At 36.5% G+C, this 20,014-nt stretch overlaps 2 protein-coding genes across 2 annotated transcripts in view; one reads left to right on the top strand and one right to left on the bottom strand.

Moving 5' to 3' along the window:
• Positions 1 to 2,583, bottom strand: part of LOC121407218 (zinc finger protein 37-like) — an 18,935-nt gene extending 16,352 nt beyond the window's left edge. The window contains exon 1 of the mRNA XM_041598181.1: positions 2,179 to 2,583. Coding sequence (XP_041454115.1) covers positions 2,179 to 2,191 — 13 coding nt within the window. The 5' untranslated portion in view covers positions 2,192 to 2,583. The remainder of the gene's footprint in view (positions 1 to 2,178) is intronic.
• On the top strand, positions 2,048 to 20,014 carry LOC121407217 (zinc finger protein 507-like). The gene is given in 4 exon segments (XM_041598180.1): positions 2,048 to 2,198; positions 13,188 to 13,264; positions 16,067 to 17,912; positions 17,914 to 20,014. Coding segments are annotated over 2 exon segments (3,060 nt in total). The 5' UTR covers positions 2,048 to 2,198; positions 13,188 to 13,264; positions 16,067 to 16,109; the 3' UTR covers positions 19,171 to 20,014.

Here is a 20,014-nt window from a genome sequence, read left to right as displayed (position 1 = left end):
TCAGTACCATTACCAAAGACGTTATATGAATTTACCATGGTTACTGGCGCTTGCATCAACTGCTACTTTAGATATATCTTGTCCACGATTACGACAAGTTTTTAAAGGCCAAGTCCACCTCAGAAAAATGTTGATTTGAATCAATAGAGAAAAATCAGACAAGCACAATGTTGAAAATTTCATCAAAATCGGAATAAGAACATTTCAAAGTTTCGCTTATTTTCAACAAAAAAGTTACATGAACGAGCCACTCACTCACTCACTATTTCTTTTGTTTTTTATTGTTTGAATTAAACAATATTTCAATTTTTACGAGTTTGACAATTAGGACCTCCTTGCCTGAAGCACAAAATGTTAAAATAATGGAATTCCACGTGTTCAGGGAGGAATGAAACTTCATTTCACATGACAATGACGAGAAAATAAAAATATTTCATATAATGAAATACAAAAGAAATAGTGAGTGAGTGATGTCATCAGTTCCTCATTTGCATACCGACCGAGATGTGCATATAACTGTTTTGTGAAATGAAGCGAAAATTTAAAATGCCATAACTTTCTTATTTTACATCCGATTTGATGAAATTTTCAGTGTATTATGAAAGATTTTTGCCTAAATGAGACAGAAAATCGTGTACAACTCTTGAACGCACACACAGGTCACGGAGTGACCCTGAGTGCAAACAGCTGACTGTGTTACAACTTAGGGGTGATACATTTTCACAATAGGGGTGAGGCAAACTCACTGGAGGGACTTTAATTCACTTATAACAAAGAAATGTGTACTACAGTACTCATGTTGAATGCTCTGATGGAAATTATATGAGTTTCACATTCATTTGAACGGGAGGACAAGATTATTGTATATATCGAGTGCATTATGCATAAATCATATACCATTGCGACCCCTGCCTGGCCGATGGTCCAGGCATGACGATCCTGAGTGACGTCACCGATAGAGACCTCAAATGCCAGGAGAGCCTATTCGATAACTGACTTCGTTTAAAAAACACGTATTGAAGATAACATCCAATGGGGAAATGGCTTTCATTTTCATGAAATATACATTCCATTCTTCAATAAATCTTTAACCCCGTCGTTAACTGCCCATTTATTCTCGAGCAATGGGGGAATGAATAATACAGAGTGTCTCAAAGTTTGTGGGGAAAAAGGTGCATTTTCCATAGAACTTCTGCCAAAAAGCAATGCGTAAGGGAAAGATTAGTCCCAAAACACGAATAGATGAGTTAATCAAATGGGATGAATCATGAAAATCAGTGATATATAGTTTCTCCTGTACTCATTACTGAATACCCCGACTTGATACGATTAATTTTTCCCCCTCTCCATCAACTTTTAAGAAAAAAGTGCATATTTTCATAAAAATATTATGTGTTATATCGACGGACGCCCGTGCGTACGAGCAGGAGGAAGTCAAATGTCTCGTATTTTTCATAATGAGTGAGTGTGCTTGTTGAATTTTTCTATTTTTATTAAAATCAAGTCAGTTTTCGTTGGGTTGGACTTGTCGATCCTTTAAGTGTTCCATTTCTTAGTCGAGATTTTTTTTAAAAATCTGATCGTGCCTCTTTCGTTTTATATTTGTTTTATTTGTGGGTGAATATATTTATATACCGGGACATAGTCGAACTATATAATTTCATACCCCATTCGATGAAAACTTTTAATAATGGTCCATTAACATGTGTTTTTTTTCGGAATTCTGATTGCATGATATTGGAAAGCTGCTCTTGAGTCTTGACGTCAATAAAACATATTGTAGGGCCCTAACTTTTTCTTGTTTGGTAGATTTTCATAAAAGCTTTTTTTTCCGCATGTATGAAGTTGAAAACCAACTGATCAACAGGGTAAGCTCCCTTTTGGAGATGAAATAAGCAATACTATGTTCTTCATCTCTGCACAACAAATTAGAGGTGCGCTTGCTTTCGTGTTTGCCTTCGATCCAGAGATTTCTTCAAGCGGGTTTATAAAATGTGGCTTACCATAGATCTCTTAAGAAAAAAAAATTGCGCTTCGTTTCATGTCACGTGATATTTTTGGAATGACGACAATGTCACGTGACCTGGGAATACAAATTTCATCTCGATCTCCGTTTTGTTGGTTAGGAAATCCCCAAGTAAAGTTAGAAAAATACTGCTCGTATACTTGGTAACTTACCTTTCTTTGTCATTTACAAGGTGAGCGAAAATAATTCTTTCTTTCACACTAACTGTTTGATTAATTCAGTTTATTTTGACCTGCTGCTGAGCCTGAGCTGAGCTGAGTGATCATGATGTGTGTGGAGAGTGAGTGACTGCGTTTGCACGTCTGCGAGCTCGAGGTGACGTGACGCGACCAGCATCGCATCATGCCCATTTCGCCTGCACAGCATTAGAATTAGCCAGGCGTGGCATTGGGCATTGCCATTGCTTAAGACTTAAGTTCAGTTACAATATAGTTAATACCCTGTTAACTGTTGCAGTTGTTCTGTGTCCGGACAGGTTGTCCGACAATCGATTTAAACAGCCAGTATGCAGTGTATCCTATTGCCGGACACTTTCATTTCAGTGCTTTAAAAATGACAACTAGAGGAAATACAATCAAGAAAAATCACTTGCTATTCCAAATATTCCAAAAATTATGAATATGATGAAATTATTTTATAGTTTCCAACCGTTTTCTTTGCACCGCACTTGCCGCATACCCCTCCGCGAAAAACAATTATTTTCGTGCGTGACAAATTATATTGTAATTCCGGACGCGCCCCGGACGGGTAAAAAATATTCTTGATTATAATGATGTAAGAAAGAATTGGTGTTATTTTTTCGGGATTAATCATCTCATGAGTAAATTCTAAGTTTTTGTTTGCTTTCTTATAACGATTCTGAGCAGATCTTTGATATAAATTTGCGTTTGCTAACTAATTTCCTTTTTTTTAATTGCGCGTTCGATATTGCACTTCCAAGTGTTAATGCTCGTTCATATCGTAAGACACGGTCATCAAGTTCTATCGATGCGCTGTCGATCATGACGGCTCTCCATCACAGTAAACCTGGCGCACGGCCGGGGTATACCCGGTACATTGAGAACTAGCCGTCAACGATTTAATCGATGGAGCATACGAGATTGAAATTCGGCAAATCAGGTCCGTATTTCCATCAGAAAATAGATCAATTGGGATCAATTGTTAATGCCAAAACTGTGTTGTATATTATTTCAAGCATTTTCTGTCATTTTTAGAGAAAAATAAGGTAAAAATTATATTTTCGCCTTGTTTTTGCATTCTCGTTCTTTGAATTGATCTGTGATATTGAACTGCGGAAGTCTTACGGTACGAAATTGATTTCCTACGCAGTTATATGCGCGTCCGGAAATATGATAGTGTCCGGTAATACAATACGTCACTATATATCGCGTGAGGGCGTCTGTCATCACAGAGGATCACGGGATGCGAAAGGGGGCAAACACGGAATTGGCTTTCGGGAAACCATACAAGTACAACGCCATATGTTTTGTGTAGTGTCACTCAAAATCCAGGGTTTTTTTAAAGTCTGATTTCTTTGTATCTAAATTAGAGGATGATCTGTCTTTTATAATAAATTTTGTTTCTAAAAAGAATAGTTATGAAAATTGTTGAACTTTCTTTTGTTTTAATCTTTAAACAAATAATAAGTAATTTCTACTTTCATTTTTAAAATGAAAATTAAAAAAAATCAAAAGAAAAAAATATTGATATAGAGAGAATCAGGACAGAAACAGAATTACAAAGATCAGAATATTTTTTTTTTCATGATTATTTCATGTAGCTATAATCATGATCGATTATGATGTTATTGCCAACGCAGCTTCTCAAATTGGAAAGTGTTGATCGGGAATGTCGAAACAGTAGACAAACGACCTCCACTCAACTGTTATTATACCGGTAAAATTCACATTCCAAAGAATATGAGTGTTTTAGAAAGTCCCTATTTTCTGAAAAGTGGTAAAATCTGGTCAATGAATTACTTTAAAAAGATAAAATATCAGTCCATTCTTGGTCCAGAAAGATCAACGCTTCATGACTTCAAACATATTTCCAACACGAAAATGAGTACATGGGACTGTACTGTGTATTTTAGTGTTGTGAAATCACTCGGCGTTGATCGTCAGAACTAAGACGGAACTGATAATTTATCATCTTATTTTCAGTAATTGACCAGATTAAACCACTTTTAAGAAAATATTGACAACGGAAAAACATTTCAAGTTCGGAATACAAATTTTACCTGTATACATGTAATAGCGACCGAGAGCAGGTTGTTTGGACTTCCTGTTTCAACTTTCCTTACCAACCATTTCCGGAACATCGATCAGGGAACATGCGTTGATTTGGTTTGAATTTTTATCTTTTCTGTTTTTTCACCCTCATTCCTTCATCTCTTATTTATCTTTTATATTAATATGGAAATTTCAGAAGGTGGAATATATATACTTTACCATTACTTTGTCAGTCACAAGGAATTAATTTATGTCTTGTCTTTTTCTTTTTGAATACAAAACAATTAAATGTATGTCCGATTACAGCAATACGTAATTCAACTACACTTTTTAACTGAGTTAAGCTTAAAATGTCCCCACATTTTATAAGGAAAAAAATATATTCATGTTTATAAAAAAAATTGAAAATGATAAAAATTTAATCAAACACGAGACCGAAACTGTCATACTTTGTCATTTACGAGGAATGAATTTCTGTCTGGTACTTTTTCTTTATTAAATACAAAATGATTAGGTCCGATTACGATCACGATCGATTAAGGCAATACGTAATTACACTACACTTTTATACCGAGTTTAGCTTCAAAATGTCCCCTAATTTTATCAAGAAAAAATATATTTACATGTATGCTAAAATATTCTTAAGTTGATAACAGTTCAATGAAAGACGAGATGGGAGCTATCATAGTGGATTTTAAAAATATATTGAGTGGAATTCTCTTTGTGCACAATCACCAATATTTTCTAAAATAATTTTATACTTAAATCTGTGTAGTCATCGCACTGGGCGTTGTGGCGTGCGCCTGTAATCCAAGCTGTAGGGAAGTTACAAATTGATGCAGAGGTTCGAGCCCTGGTCACGTCTTTCGGATGGTGACGTTAAAGGTCGGTCTTAGACGTAAATAATCATATCTGATTGATACACGTCTGACAAAACTCAAATACACACACTTACGCATTGCAATGAACATACTTTTTTTTTTTACCGAACTTCCGAACCAGGCCTTTGCGTTCGGTTCGGAAGTGCCAAGTTCGGCGAATTTCCGTTCGGTTCGGCTGCAGCACTACTTAAGACAAAAAAAGAAGGCTTCAAAATTTGAAAGTGTAACGTTAGACGTCTACGTCCGGACACCCTTCCCCACCCCCCCCCCTTTCCACTAGTTACTTCATACTACATGTAAGTCCCCACATAAAAATTCAACTAAAGATTGAATATGAATTTATTTTTACTCCACAAAGAAATTCAGTTGATATTAATGTTCTACATGTTCTATATAACTGAGTAGGTCCTAATTGTGACACACATCTCGGTATGAGTTCCATATGCACCCCCACTAAAATTGAAAATAAAAACATGGAGAACGTTCAGAATAATATATCTAGCCCTAATATAGAACATATATGATGGGGGAGTGAAAATACATACCAAAATATGGCTTTATTCTGTCAAATTTCAAGCAGGATCTAGTGCGTGTAATTGTCCATAGACATCGGATTATTTAGTCAGTCAAGGGTCTGTGAGTCAAGACTACTCGAACTATCGGATGATAATCGTTAAAATACCCCTTCTGGTATCAGCGCTTCTCGCTAGTATAGCGGGAAAGGTCTTGACTGGAGATAAATCGAGGTGAGTTCAAGTCCCAACTAAGGTAAAAGCAACAGTAAAAAAAATGATAGAAAAATCTGAAGTGAATGAACCGGAAGTCTCAACAATCTTTTGCTATTTTTGATGGAGGGTGCATATGGAACTCTTTCCAACATCTCATAAAATTTGAAAGAAAATCTAGCTGCCCAGGCAGAATTCGACATGTTGAGCTTTTGTGCAATATTTTTTGTTCTTAATGTCTATTCAAAAATGGTATATGCATCAATGTTTGTTGAATATATTTGTCCATTTTTAATGGTAATGCTTTGATTTTCACCTATCTCAATAAAATCTTGAAATGTAATCGCCATGTTTTGCGCCTGCCATTTGACAGCCCCTGCCCCTCTTTGACATACATGTACACTAGTTACCACTACCAGTCAGCTAGCTATCTTTGACTCACGGTCTGTGAAAACCAGAGAACAATACTAGATTCGGTCCGCTTAATTTAATTTTAGAAAGTCAAATTCTGCCCTATTAAGGGGTACTCCAGGCTAAAAATGATATGATGTGGGAGCATCATGGTCTAGTGGTTGAGACTTGTCTTTCAATTTCAGGGACATTGGTTCGATTTCCAGCCATGACGTGTTTTCCTTCAGCAAGAAATTTACCCACATTGTGCTGCACTTGACCCAGGTGATGTGAATGGGTACCCAGTAGGAAGAAATTCCTCGAATGCTTTAGCGCCCGATCAAGGTAGCCATGCAAAAGCCGGGGTAAGCAGAAGGGCCCGCTGGGAGAACTCTTTTCGGAACTGAAATCGCCCTCCTAGGTTAAACATGACATTTTTATGATTATTATGATTTCACCAGATAGAGAAAAATCAGACAAACAAAACACTGAAAAATATCTGACAAGGAATAACAAACCTTTTCAAGACCAACTCATGCCCATGAAAGAAGTGAAACCACTACACTCTTCTTATTTGCCATGGAAACCTTTAGAAGTTAACATGTTTTATCCTGTCATTGTTTTTTTTTATTGGGGGGGGGGGTCAAAGTATGCAGAAAAGTTTATTAAAGATTGAAATAAAAGCTGATTTTTTTTTATTAGCCTAAGACATTAGTAAGAGTTCTTTTGGTTCAATTCTATGCATATTTTATGAAGTTTTAAGGTATGAAATACTTTAACTTAATACATTGCTCTTCTGAGTCCAGTTCTTTATGGCTGCCTCATTAAATCAAATCCAATTGATTACTCAATTGGTGAATGTATTCTGTGAAGTCTCCTCCTCCATCATTTTCACCCTCCCACTCTTTTCCACATAGTCTGCATCTTCCGTGATCTTCCTTCATGGCCGCTTTCTCTGAAACTGATATGGCTTTGGTATGTGTAGTTGTATAGTGTAGTTGGTACTTGGTAGGATTTTTTCCCAAAGGATTATGTACAAGATACTTTCACACTCGCTATTAAAATGAATGGCATTTTCTGATCAGGAAAGGAAACTTAATCAGAAAAAGTCCAGAAATTTTTATTTTCCTAATTTGCAAGGTGTGAATCTGCTGGAGATTAATTAATCATATACATGTACATGTAGTCTATCTCTTTCATCAGCTGCAAACTCATGGTCTGACTCTGAATTCTTAGACTACCAGAGGGGAATCGGAATTCAGTAGACTTTCTGAAACCCCCATTGCATAAAAGTTACTATTATAGTAACTTTGCCAGCCAATGATAATTGTCATAAAGCAGCCAATCAGAATGAAGGATTTACCCAAGGCTCCACACTAACTTTTTTTCTTGGTGGCCCAAACAATCTACCAAAATCATCAATTTCATATTTTTGGTGGCCCTAAAACAATAGAAAACATTACAATTTATCAAAACTTTGGTATCCCAACCAGGCCACCAAGTGTTGGCTTTTACAAAATTTTGGTGGCCCGACTCTCATTTTTGGTTGCCCCGGGCCACTGGGCCACTGCTAATGTCGAGCCCTGATTTACCATACATGTACTTTTATGCAACAGGTCCCTCTTGTTTTTCTAAGTAGAAAGTTTGAACTACTTGTAGCACTAAACTTTTCTAAGATGCAAATATTCACTTTCTGATGAAAAAATAGGTATGTGTCAGGGAAAAAATTAATAATTTATTTTCCGGGGCTATTTTTTAGCTCACTAGCCCAAATATCCTAATTTGTGTTAAAGTTTACATTATGAATTTCAGGGGCTCCATTTTAGTTTTCCAGGGCTCTTTTGGGCATTTCGGGGGCAAAATCGCCCCGAGCCCCCGTGTATTTTTTTCCCTTGTATGTGTCTGCAGCCTAGACTAACATGTACAATATGTACATATATGTGTATGGAATATGAAATTGAGTTAGTGATTGGTTGCAATAATGAAAGTCACCTGACAGTTTCCATAACTTCTACCCATCAGGTGATACATTTCATGGTCATCACATGATCACAGTATTTAAAGCCCAAGCCCACCCCACTAGCAAGTTGATTTGAATGAATTGAGTGAACGAGTGGAAAGATTGGATGGAGCTTGGATATATGGAGAATGAGAAAGTTGACATTTTGAAGTTTATAAAACTTCACAAAGGAGGCAAGCAATGGTATCTCTACTAGAATCTCCACTAAAAGACAGGTAGATCATTGTATGGGTGACATGACATTTTCTCTGGCTACATTTGTTCCAGTCTTGATATCTCAGAGGGCATAGGGTTAAAGTTAGGATCGTATTATAGTTTTTGGTGCAGAACAATAAAGGGGTTTATTTAGTTTTGAAGGTTAGATTTTATGTTTGGCTTGACGTGCAGATTTTCTTTCAGAGCAGTTATTGCTGGAGCAAATGTCATGGCCATGATGTATTCCATAAAATTTTGTGCTTGGTTTTTCAGCTACGGTCTGTTTTATTGGTTTGTATCTAGTTCAATTGTTTCCTGTTCCTTTATCTTCAGGTAACTATGTAACTAGTCAAGGTGATACTTTCGCTATTCTCTGCTCTGCTTTCAGATGTAAAATTTAATTGTTTTTCTACATGTACTTGTTCATGTACATGAAGTCTTTATTGAGAGGAAAGGTTGACAACAACTGTCCTGATGACCTAGAGACTTTTTTACCTATTAAGAAGGAAGTTCACCCTGATAATTGAGTTGGTTTTAAAAAAAACAGAAAAAAGTCAGAGAAATTATTGATGAAAGTTTGACAAAATCTAGCAGAGAATGATTCAGTCAGAAATATTAGATGCAGGTACCCAGGTGACTTGTAATACATGTTATTTCATTCATTTACATGGACTGGTTCAGGATGATAGAAAATATTTTTCTCAGAATGGCTATCAATATTGAATACATATTTTTGTTCTGTTTCGTGATAAAATGGCATTTTGTGGAATAATATGATATTTTGGGGGTTTTAACTTGTATGTCTCATCACAATTTAAAACTGTTAAACTTTTCTTATCCAAAGCTCTGTTATTCTTTGATTGGTTTTTCAGTTTTGAATGAAATTTAGCATTTTTATGCGTATACTTTGCATGTTTAATTTGTCTCGTTTAATTAAAATTTACTTGTTGATAGGGGTGCCTTGGCCTCTAATGATTATCTTTATTGTCTAAAATGTTCAGAAGTGAAAGAACTCGTCCTACATCACCAATATGTAAAATGTTTCTGATGATATTCATATCACCACCTGATTGACCTTGCCTTAATAGTGACAGATCTCTTATGTATTTTTCCCTTTCAATTTGTGCTGGTTGTGATATACATACATAGGCTCTCTAGAACCAATGAGAATCATCTGTAGCTGTGACATGCTGTGTTGATCTGTTAAAATCCCAGTCCACTATTAGATCTTGGTGACATTTCATTAAGACAACAAATGCACGATTAATAACAAATTTACCATTAGTCAATCAGATTGAAAGGTTTCAATAGCTTTTAATTGTTAATGTAAATTTACTTATGATCAGGGGCAGATCCAGGATTTTTCAAAATGGGAGTTGGGGCACAATTTCCTGGGAAAATTTTGACAAGCAAGGAAAAAAAAAGGGTTTTAACCAAAAATTAAGGGGATTTCGTCCATAAAAAATTGACAAGCAAAAAAAAGATGTTCACTTTCAAAGGGGGGGGGGGCACTCTTCTGTTTTAACAGCATTTTGACATTACAAATTTTGATTGCGCCTCTCTAAAGGGATCTGCCAGTGGTTATGATAACTAGTTTTATGAAGTGGACCTCTGATAGTGACCGTATACAGTGTCAATTTGTTGTTAACAGGATCATACATGTATTAATATTCCAGTATAACGCCAGACAAATTCAGTGTTTTCCTGCATGGGGGTACAACATTGACACTTTATGCGTGCAAACGAATGATGATTCTTGTACTGTGACAAGTTTTTTCGCCTGCTCATGCCATCTATGTTACCTTTTTAGTCTATTTTTTTCAATGGGATTGTTCTATTTTTTTTTTTTTTTAAAGTTTGTTTAGGGGGGGGGGTGTTTTTAGGCAAACCAATGAATGTTCTGTTTGCGCCTACTCACAAATTGAGTCGGCAAATCATCACTACCCTGGGGTAGGCTTGGATCAGTGTGTTGAGCAGTTATTTATAATCCTTTGAAATTCAACAAAAATCATGAGTGGATCAAGGGATCTCAATCTTTTGAGGCAGGTTATTTGAGATTCAATATCAAAATTCTTTTTATAAGCTAAAGTTATAATAAATTTTAAGGGGGGGGTGTCATTTATTAGGTCAATTACACGGTGGGTCTCCTACTATCATCAATATTAAAGCCAGTGTACCAAAGTGACCAGAAGTCAGAGCTTTTGATACAAGTACAAATTTTCGTATTTTTAATTTCTAAATAGTTTTGATGGACAGGATACATGAAATTTGATCTATTATCAGAAAACAAGAATATTTAGTGTAGTGTGCTTTCATTGCTACATACTGTATTCCTTGGCAATTTGTATCATACTAGTTGTAATCATATTTGTTGTAAAATCATGAACACGTACTGGGGTAGCAGTCTAGCAGACAATAGAAAAATTTGTTATCGTATTCTACAATGTAGAAAATGATGCATTCTGGGTAAGGATTCCTTCATTCAAGAGACTGATCTGCTCAAAGTTGCCCATGGCATTGTTGCTTAAAAGTGTTTCTTGAAAGACTCGAGGATGGATTCGTATATTTGTCTGGGGTCATGACCCTTACAAATACTGCCCAACACATCCACAATCACACGTCCTGTCAAACCCAAATAAATGGCTAATTATAACTTGTTCCTGTCACCATCTTCTTCATCAGTCTTTCCTGCTGCTCGCTTTGGCTGTGTTCACATCTGCTTATATGTACTGTACTCTGTAACCAAGAATTCTTCCGAGGGCAGAGGATGATGCACCACCTCCAGCCCCCCCCCCCCAAAGAAATGTAAATAAAAAAAAATCTTGGCAGAAGGTAGCCCCCATGGACTTCCATTGGGTTCATTCAAAACATCTTTTCAAAGTTAAAACAAAAGGCTGGAACAAGGCCCCCTTTATTCATCTGAGAATATTTCAAGTGTTTCATGTTAATAGTAAAAACTAACTTGATACTTGCATCTTAAATGTAAAAAGGAGAATTACACTGTAGGTCCAAGATGGTCACAGAAAATAGACATTGAAACCCAAGCCAGAGACTGAGATATTGTGTCCAGAATCATTTTGAGAGCATGATGAGACACACGACACACAATTGTTGTCTTTGAGATGCCCTACACTGTTACAGAGCTACTTTTTTTTAGTGTCTTACCTAAGTTGCCTCAGCCAAAGATACCCGAGACATTTCCCTTTGAGACCAAGATGAAGATACATGTAGAAAGACAGATATATAATTTGTTCATATTTATACATTTTCCACAGACATTTGAATAAAAAGTTTGGCTTTCATTGTTGTACACTACATAATTGTTTTTTATTAATTGATATTTTTCTCCCATCAAATGAAGCATAAAAAATGCTGAATCAGCATATTGTTACAATTTAAAGAATAAATTCAAAATTTATATAGAACTTTGAAAAGTCTTATATGGCTTTATGTGGGAAAAGAATGTCTGTCAAACAAATAATTGTTTGAAAATGATCTCAGCATTGATTTATACATTTAGATCACAAGAATTTATCAAGGTTTATATGAATAAATTTGTTTAAGGTGGATCCTTTTTTGCTTTATATTGACAAAGTAACTATCCCGTTCTATGCCAAACAATCTCTCTCAATAAATTAAACCTCTGTAGTCTGTACAATGTCAAATGGGAGCATTTCCTTTTTAAGTTCAAGTAAATGTCATGCTGGCCAAGTTTTTTTTTCTACTCCAGAACATGACTTTTGTCAGATACATGTACATGTATGAGGGTTTGGTTTTGCCCTAGCAGCAATATGTATTTTTCCTGTTTACTCAATTCTTTTGAAACTTTTAGACCTCAGAGAGAAAGAGACCTATAAAAGACCTGTAAAACAATTGATCGTCTTGCTGTGAATAAAGTATTCTATAATTTGTGTTCTTTTCAAGTAAATATGTGCATTCACATGTTTACATGAGAAATAACACTATAAACAAAACCAAATGTTGTTTTGCTTTCATTATCACTTTATTCTGTTGCTTGAATAGTCATGTTCTATTTTATCATTGAAAAATTTGCATTTAGAGTTGTGTGCATGTTTTTATTTGTCTCTCTGTTCTTTGAGCAGTTGGATTGTTCATGCTTTTATGTATCATACATGCTATGGTACTTTATATTTTTTTGGTTCAGGCAAAAAATAATTTATTTTTTTACTTTTCCCGACCTAATGCCTGAATCTGCAACATTTAATAAGCTTACCATTACAGAGAATGGGGATTTTCAGGGGCTTTTTATTTGTTTCCTGGGGCTCTTTTCAGCAGTTCGAGGATGAAATTGTCCGAGTCCTCTTGTATTTTTTTTCCTTTTTGGTTAAACATCCTTTATTAATTATGATCCTTGTTAAATTTCTACTGAAAGTACTATTACAAGCTGTTGCCATGTAAATTATTTCCTGTATTTTTCCAATATTTCCCATATGTGAACAGGGTTTAATGGGAGTAGGGTGAGGGGGCTACTGCTGAACGTAGTGACCTATTTCCTCTCCCGTAATAGCAACCGCATGAAGGAGAAGTCACATGATGCGCTCGAGAGTAACGTGCTTGATCAAGTGACTTCTCGTAAGTTGATTAATAAGTTTCTTTCCTCCCCCTTTCCACAGACTCTCAAAAGTCTTGACTCTGATCAGAGCCGTTCCTTTCATCATCATCTTAATCTAGATTCTTTGTTCTGTTTTCTTCTTTCAGATTAATCTTTGTTTCTTCCAATGGAATGTTAGATGGACACGTGAAGTGGATTATTTTGAGAAGATATTCAGATGAAGGTGAGTGTTTTTCTGTCTGAAATGAATTTGTGCATCAAGGTTGGTAATGATAAGTTTTTAAAGATTTAGAGGTTTTTTTGAGGGAGTTATGTTGCAAATGGGTTTTGATTAGTTTATTTTAGTTTTAATTACTTCACAATATGCATTTTTCAAACATAAGAATGGTGATTGATTTTGACTTAAATCAAAGAGTTTGTGTTCAGTATGTGTTTATAATTTCAAACAATACTGAGTTACTCTCAAATCATTACATTCACAATATATACATGTAGGAGAAAGATTGTCGTGAGTAAATTGTTTGAACAAGTTTGACAATCCCAAACAAAAACTCATGGATTTGTTCAATGCATAAATTGTGATTATATTTCATATTTTAAATTTCATTTCATAATAGAAATGAGAATGAGGATGACAGAAAGAGTAGTTAAGCGCTTGAGCTATTTGTACCATATTTATTGATAAATAATTACGTCATCCACAATATAATTTCCCTTCATTTTTTTTCCTGCAATAAATCGTAAAGATGTTTCCTATTAACCAAATAGCCCCTGAATCGCCCGCCCTTAACCGCCCGTACGTTTTATCTGCGCTATAGTATCTCGTGTGTATGATTCACCGTGCTAATATTGCGTGTGCATACTGTATACAGTGTATAGGTTGGCTGCTGTATAGATCTGCAAAGAAAAGTGTATGCTCCTATTGAGTATAATAGAGAAAAACCAACTGACACGCATGAGGGTGTAGTAAGTTCCAGACTGTTGCGCAGTCGATCTCAGCAAAGATGGCGGCATCCACGTCTGGGAAAACCACTTACTCTGTCGAAGAGTTTTGATGAAGAGTTCATCAAAACGTTGGATATCACAGAGTGACATCGAAATCGATATGGACGATTCAGATTTGAGTTGGAATTAATTTTTTACATATTTTATCCCTGAATTGGCGAAAATTTTAGTTTTATTTTAATTCTGTCAGTAATACTTATATTTTTTTGAAGGCGTGGGATTGGGGCGGCTGAAACCTAAACTTTTACTTTTATTTCTCAAAGGTCAATATTCGTATATCTGAGGAACTTTGCCATGTACCAGTTTATTCAACAGGTCCTACGCTACAAAATAAATATAACTTGTAATGAACAAAAGTAAATTTATAAAAACTACTTCAATTTCTTTGGAACAATGCCTACTAATTACCAGACTTATTGTTTCCTCTAGTGAGAGATTGCCTTTATGCATATAATCTGTAGGTGCTATAGGGTTAAAGTGATTTTAAAAATGTTTGGAGCTAACATTTACAAGTAGTCACAGATGGAGCAATAAAGTTGTATCTATGTTTCTCAAAATGTTCAGTGTTCAGAAGAGTTAAGAATAAAATTTGTCATATAATCTTCCCTTATTATGTTATAGAGACTTAATTTTGACAAAAAAGTCACTTCATATAGAGAATAGATTTATAGACAAAATTGATATAAAGTCATACAAGGTCTAAGTCATGTCACCAAAGTGCCACATAGACATGTACATCTAGGCTCTAGCATTGGCAGATTTGTCTTTGATAATACAACATTGCATCAACAAGGTTTCATATTGATCAACAAAATGCCAATAACACAATAACCTCATACCTTGTCTTGTGATCACAGTGTTTCTCAGCTACAAGATTTGGTAGATTTTTCATCCATATTATGTTCTACTATATATTTATCTGAGGTTGTAATAAATTAACCTCAGATATATAGTGTAACTAATCCCAGCAACATTTTTTTGTATTGTCCAGAGAAGGTGAGGCAAATCATACCAATTGGGCTATAGTTGCGTACTTTAAAGTCTGAACAAAATTTTTCCAAAAGTAGCTTGGCCAAGCTCATGACATCCTTTCAGTTTCAATCATTGTATGATGTCAAATGTGAGATTTTGAATCATGTTGAATTGTGCCATTACCTAGCTTGCCTGCACGATTCTGGATAAAGGAAGTTGGGTTATCCTCTTTTGTTGACATTGTTAAAGGAATTTGGGTTATCTTTTTTTTTTGAAGGAATTTTGGTTATCATTTTTTGTTGTTGCTTTGTCTAAGCAACATTTTTATGCCTCATATTCCTTTTACTTTGTACAAGAAATGTTGATAAATGAGAAAGAAGGTCTGGCATTGATACATTAATATCGAATAGAGAACATTATTACCTACAATTTTATGTATCGGGCACGTCTGTAGGCTCCCAAATAATAAAAGTTATTAAACTTTTAAAATGCAATCATTGTCTGCTACATGAGGCATATTCGATCTTCAGCAAGCTGCCATTTTGTCTGGGATTCCAGCAGCCACAAGCGAAGAGTTTATTGTATAGTTGTAATAGTGAAAGTAGGCCAATCACACAAGAAGGGCGAACAAACATCACACCCCCCTGGGAGTCCAAACAAAATGGCAGCTTACAGCTTCATGTAAGATCACACTTATTTGATTTCAAGTAAGATATTCTCAGATATGTAAAATAAAACATACTGTGTGTTTAGTCTAGTTAAAAGATATAAATGTCGGCTGTACGAAGCGTAAACATGTATTTCAACCTTTATTCTCCTTTAAGCATTGTCATATCATAATTCAATCTTTGCCATATTTCTTTTTCTTAAAACATACTGGGTGCATTCATTGGTTAGCAATGATAATAATGTGATGTTTTGAACCCAAAATGCACAGTACTCTCTTTAATTGAAAAATAAATCAAGGGGTTGGCCATTTTGATTTGAACTTGTTACCCTGTTACTGCAGAAATCATATCATTGCTTTCTACTTTTTTGTGTGCTATAGGTAGAGACGTGACTGGGATGGACTTCAAGAAGCATCTTCCACAATGAAGGAGAATGAGGAGTCAGCCATTCCCGGAAGGGTTCTTGTGGAACCCATCGAGTTTGTTGACTTCATTGAGATTGCCGAGAGAAAGCATGGCAGTCATCGAGCTAGCCCAGAGAGGGATATGCCTATGAAGAAAGGGTTGAAGGATGCACAGTTCCATCAGGACCACTCTTACAATTGCCTACAGATTGCTCTGCAAGAGAACAAAATATCCCCTAGGAGAGATGGGAGTGTTCACAAAGAGGTATCTCCAAGAATTCCGACTTCATCAAAAACTCCAAGCAAGGATGAGGTGTTGTCTGTGGTCATCCAGAAACTTACTGAATTGGTGAAAAACAGTGAGCAGAAGCAGAAGGATGACCTTGACTCGAGTATTGAGGATGGTGAAGAAGATGAACATAGGTCGGGAAAGAGCAAAGAGGATGGGAGAACTAAATTGTACCAGTGTCCCAACTGCCCTTGTCTCTTTGCTGTCCGAAAACACAATTCAGGTCAGCTGTGCTCCTGTTGTGTGCGAGACAGCAGATGTACCAGTCCTGAGGAGATTGAAGAAGAAGACACTCCTGAGGCTCATTGTCTACGAGATGGTCAAGACCATGGGGGAATAGCATGCGATATTTGTATCTTCAAGGCACAAACATATGATGAACTCCTCTATCACCTTGCGACACACAATGCAAATATCTTCCGCTGCAAGTTCTGCAACTTTGTTACCACAAAGCACGCAGCTATTGAGAGCCATCAAAGTGTCCATATGGCAAAGAATGAGAAGAAATGTGTATGTAATATATGTGGGTACAAGACTAGTGAATTCAGCAGCCTTCAAGTGCATATAAAGAAGGAGCACCAGAGTGTCAAAGAAATCCTTCTGAAATGTTCTGTATGTGGATACAGTACCAGAAGTGAGAGTGGTCTCCGAGATCACATGTGGGGTCATGTCAATGCAGACAGAGAAACACAGCCACAAAGTCAGAAAGAACTTGAGATAAGGAGACGTAAGTCCTCATCCCCTTCCAGATCAGAGACGGAGGAAAGGAAAGAACTAAAGAAAACTGTCCAATCTGCTGTTGAGCAAGATATGAACACCAAGTTGTTTAAGTGTTTGCTCTGTGGATATCTTTGTGAGAAATTGTCTACCCTGAAGGCACATGCCTGGAGACATGCAGGTCAGGAGGGATGTTCATATCCTGTCATGCACAAACTACAAGATGCTAGTGAAATTCTATCTGGGGAGGTTTCTACTAATCACAACACTGAAACTGGTTTCAGCTATGTTGAAGTGACTGAGGAGGTTGAAATTGCTAAGTTTGTCAGGGAAAGTCCAAGAAGAAAACAAATCAAAGAAAAGGGTAAATGCCAATGCTCTCCTATCATGCTGCCAGAAGAGGAACATGGTATCGTGCAGAAGGTGTTTGCAGATGCCACCACAGTAGATCCTGAAAAAGAGAGCAACACCTCTCCCACAACATTGGTCCCGCAAGATCATTGTGCAGCTTCATCAACTGTCAGTGTGATTAAGAAGGCTCCTGAGGTAGCGAAGGATTGTTCCCAGGAAGAAGCACCTTTGTGCAACTCTTTGGTCATTGAGCATCAGAATGTCATTGGCCATGAACAGGTTTCTGACACTTCATATTCACATGTTATGCCTCTTTCAGTGTGCGATGTTTTGATAGAAGAAGTTGTGACCACTGCCAATGAAGAAATTGCTGTTAAGGAAGAGGATATGATTCTTGCACAACTTGGGCTTTGTGATGCAATTACAGAAACAGAAAAGGCACAAACTATAAACACACTGCGTTGCTGCACAGGAGCATGTTGAATCAGATGGGGAGGAAGGTAAAGGAGAAAACAGACAGAACCAGAAGAGGAAAGCACCATGCAGTTCACCTGCCCTGGATAGTAAAAAGATATGTACCAAGCCAGGTATCAGCAAGATGTTACTAAGTGCGGTAGATGATGCATTGCAGGTGAGAAGAGAAATGGAGAAAATCAATCAGGACAGATCAAGCAGTGACCCTGTCAAAGCCAAAGAAAGTATTAAGGATGCAGTTGCCACTGCCACATCTATGCAGAATTCAGAAAACTCATCTGTCCAAACCCATGTGTGCTCCCAGGGATCAACACCAGTCTTGAAGTGCCAGAGATGCCCAGCCACCTTCTGGCATCCTCAAAGACTACAGCACCACATGGACACCCATGAAGCTATTCTGAAATGCAGTGATTGTTCCCTCAGCTGCAGTAGTGAAATAGCACTCAGGGATCATGTCAAGAAAGTCCATCTTACTGCCAAATCCACCATATGCCCTACTTGCCACAAAGAGGTGAATAATGAATCCCCCAAGGACCATGAGCAGACCTGCGTGCTGAAGTGCTGGTACGGTTGCAGAGAATGCGATTATGTGGTCAGCTCCATGGAGGAACTGCAGGCCCATTGTCAAAAAACCCATCAGAAACCCTACAAATGTGGGATGTGTAACTATTCCTCAGCCACTGCTAATGGCATCAAGAACCACATGAAGTTCCACAATGCGGACAAGCCTTACAAGTGTAACTTGTGCGACTTCAGTGGTGCCTACCCTCAGAGCCTCCGTTCTCACATGAAGAAGCATTCAACCAGCAGTCCAAGTCTGTCTAGTGAACAGTACAAATGCAAGTTCTGTCCCTACATCAGTGGACATCTCCCGTCAATGAAATCTCACATGTGGCGCCATACCAGTCATCCAGGCTATGATTACGATGGACAAGACATCATCAAGATGGTTGTCAAAGTCGAGAAATGCAACTCCAAGGGGAAGGACCAACAGGAAAAGTTGTCAGAAGTCCCTACTAAAGCAAGTATCGTTGACACCCGTATGAAAGATAAAGCTGAAGGAAGAAAAAAATCAGTAGTAATTCCTTCACCTGACAAACCCAAGGATCCTCCAAATTCTAAGCAAATACAGTATGGTTCGGTCATTTTTCAATGTTCTCAGTGTGGTTATAAGAGTAATGATCACAGTTGCCTAGTAGAGCACTTGAGAGAACATCTAGCAAACACTGACAATTCAGGAAAAAGTTAATGATCAATTCTCTTTTATATCTTTATAGGCAATTCTTATTGACAAACACGTGTGGGTTTATAGCAATGTAAAATACTTATTGGATTTTTTTTCATTTTGTTGCATTGCTGAATTTTAATAGATCTTTTGCTGCAAAATTTTTTAGTACCATATCAAATCTGTAGAGAATATTCAATTTTTTTCCAAGTTGTTTTTGTCCATTTGTTTTTCTGTTAGAGAGAGAGAGGGAGGGGGTAGGATAAGTAACATGCCGATCATTTCTTTGTTCAAAGTTGATGTCCTGCGTTGATGTAGCATTCCATTTTTTAGGGTTGGAGAATCATATTTACAAGTCATTTATCAGCTTTCAAATTGAAAAAAGAAAAAATTATAGATTTTATGGCATAATTAGGCAAATCCAAAAGTCAATGTCAATTCACATCACAATGATATGCAAATTCAGATTAATTTCTTACTAGGATTCTTGTCGACTGCAGATGTATACATTGTACATGTACTTTATTTTTTCAGTGTGCTGTGTAAAAGTCGTATATAGTATGACATCTGTTGTAGAACAACAATTCACCTTGAGTTATGCTACATATTGGAACAAGATCAAAATGAAGTGAATAATTGGATTTATGTGTATTTCAGTTGTTTCGGTAATACCTCGTTTAATGGATGGGGCGCTCTCCAAGGAACTGAATTTCAAAATTGGAATTTGTGTGCTACTGCATCTAAAGTTTTTTTTCAATTGTTACATGTTATCACTCATTTTAAAGACAAACTTCATTTTGAATTTTACCATATTCTATTTCAGAAAAAGAAATATACAAGTAACATTCCCTGATAAATGGCTGTAATT

Source organism: Lytechinus variegatus, chromosome 2 (genome assembly GCF_018143015.1).
Source record: "Lytechinus variegatus isolate NC3 chromosome 2, Lvar_3.0, whole genome shotgun sequence".
Classification (NCBI taxonomy): domain Eukaryota; kingdom Metazoa; phylum Echinodermata; class Echinoidea; order Temnopleuroida; family Toxopneustidae; genus Lytechinus; species Lytechinus variegatus.
The sequence above is the reverse complement of the archived record's forward strand: the minus strand, read 5'-3'. Positions and strand labels throughout refer to the sequence as shown.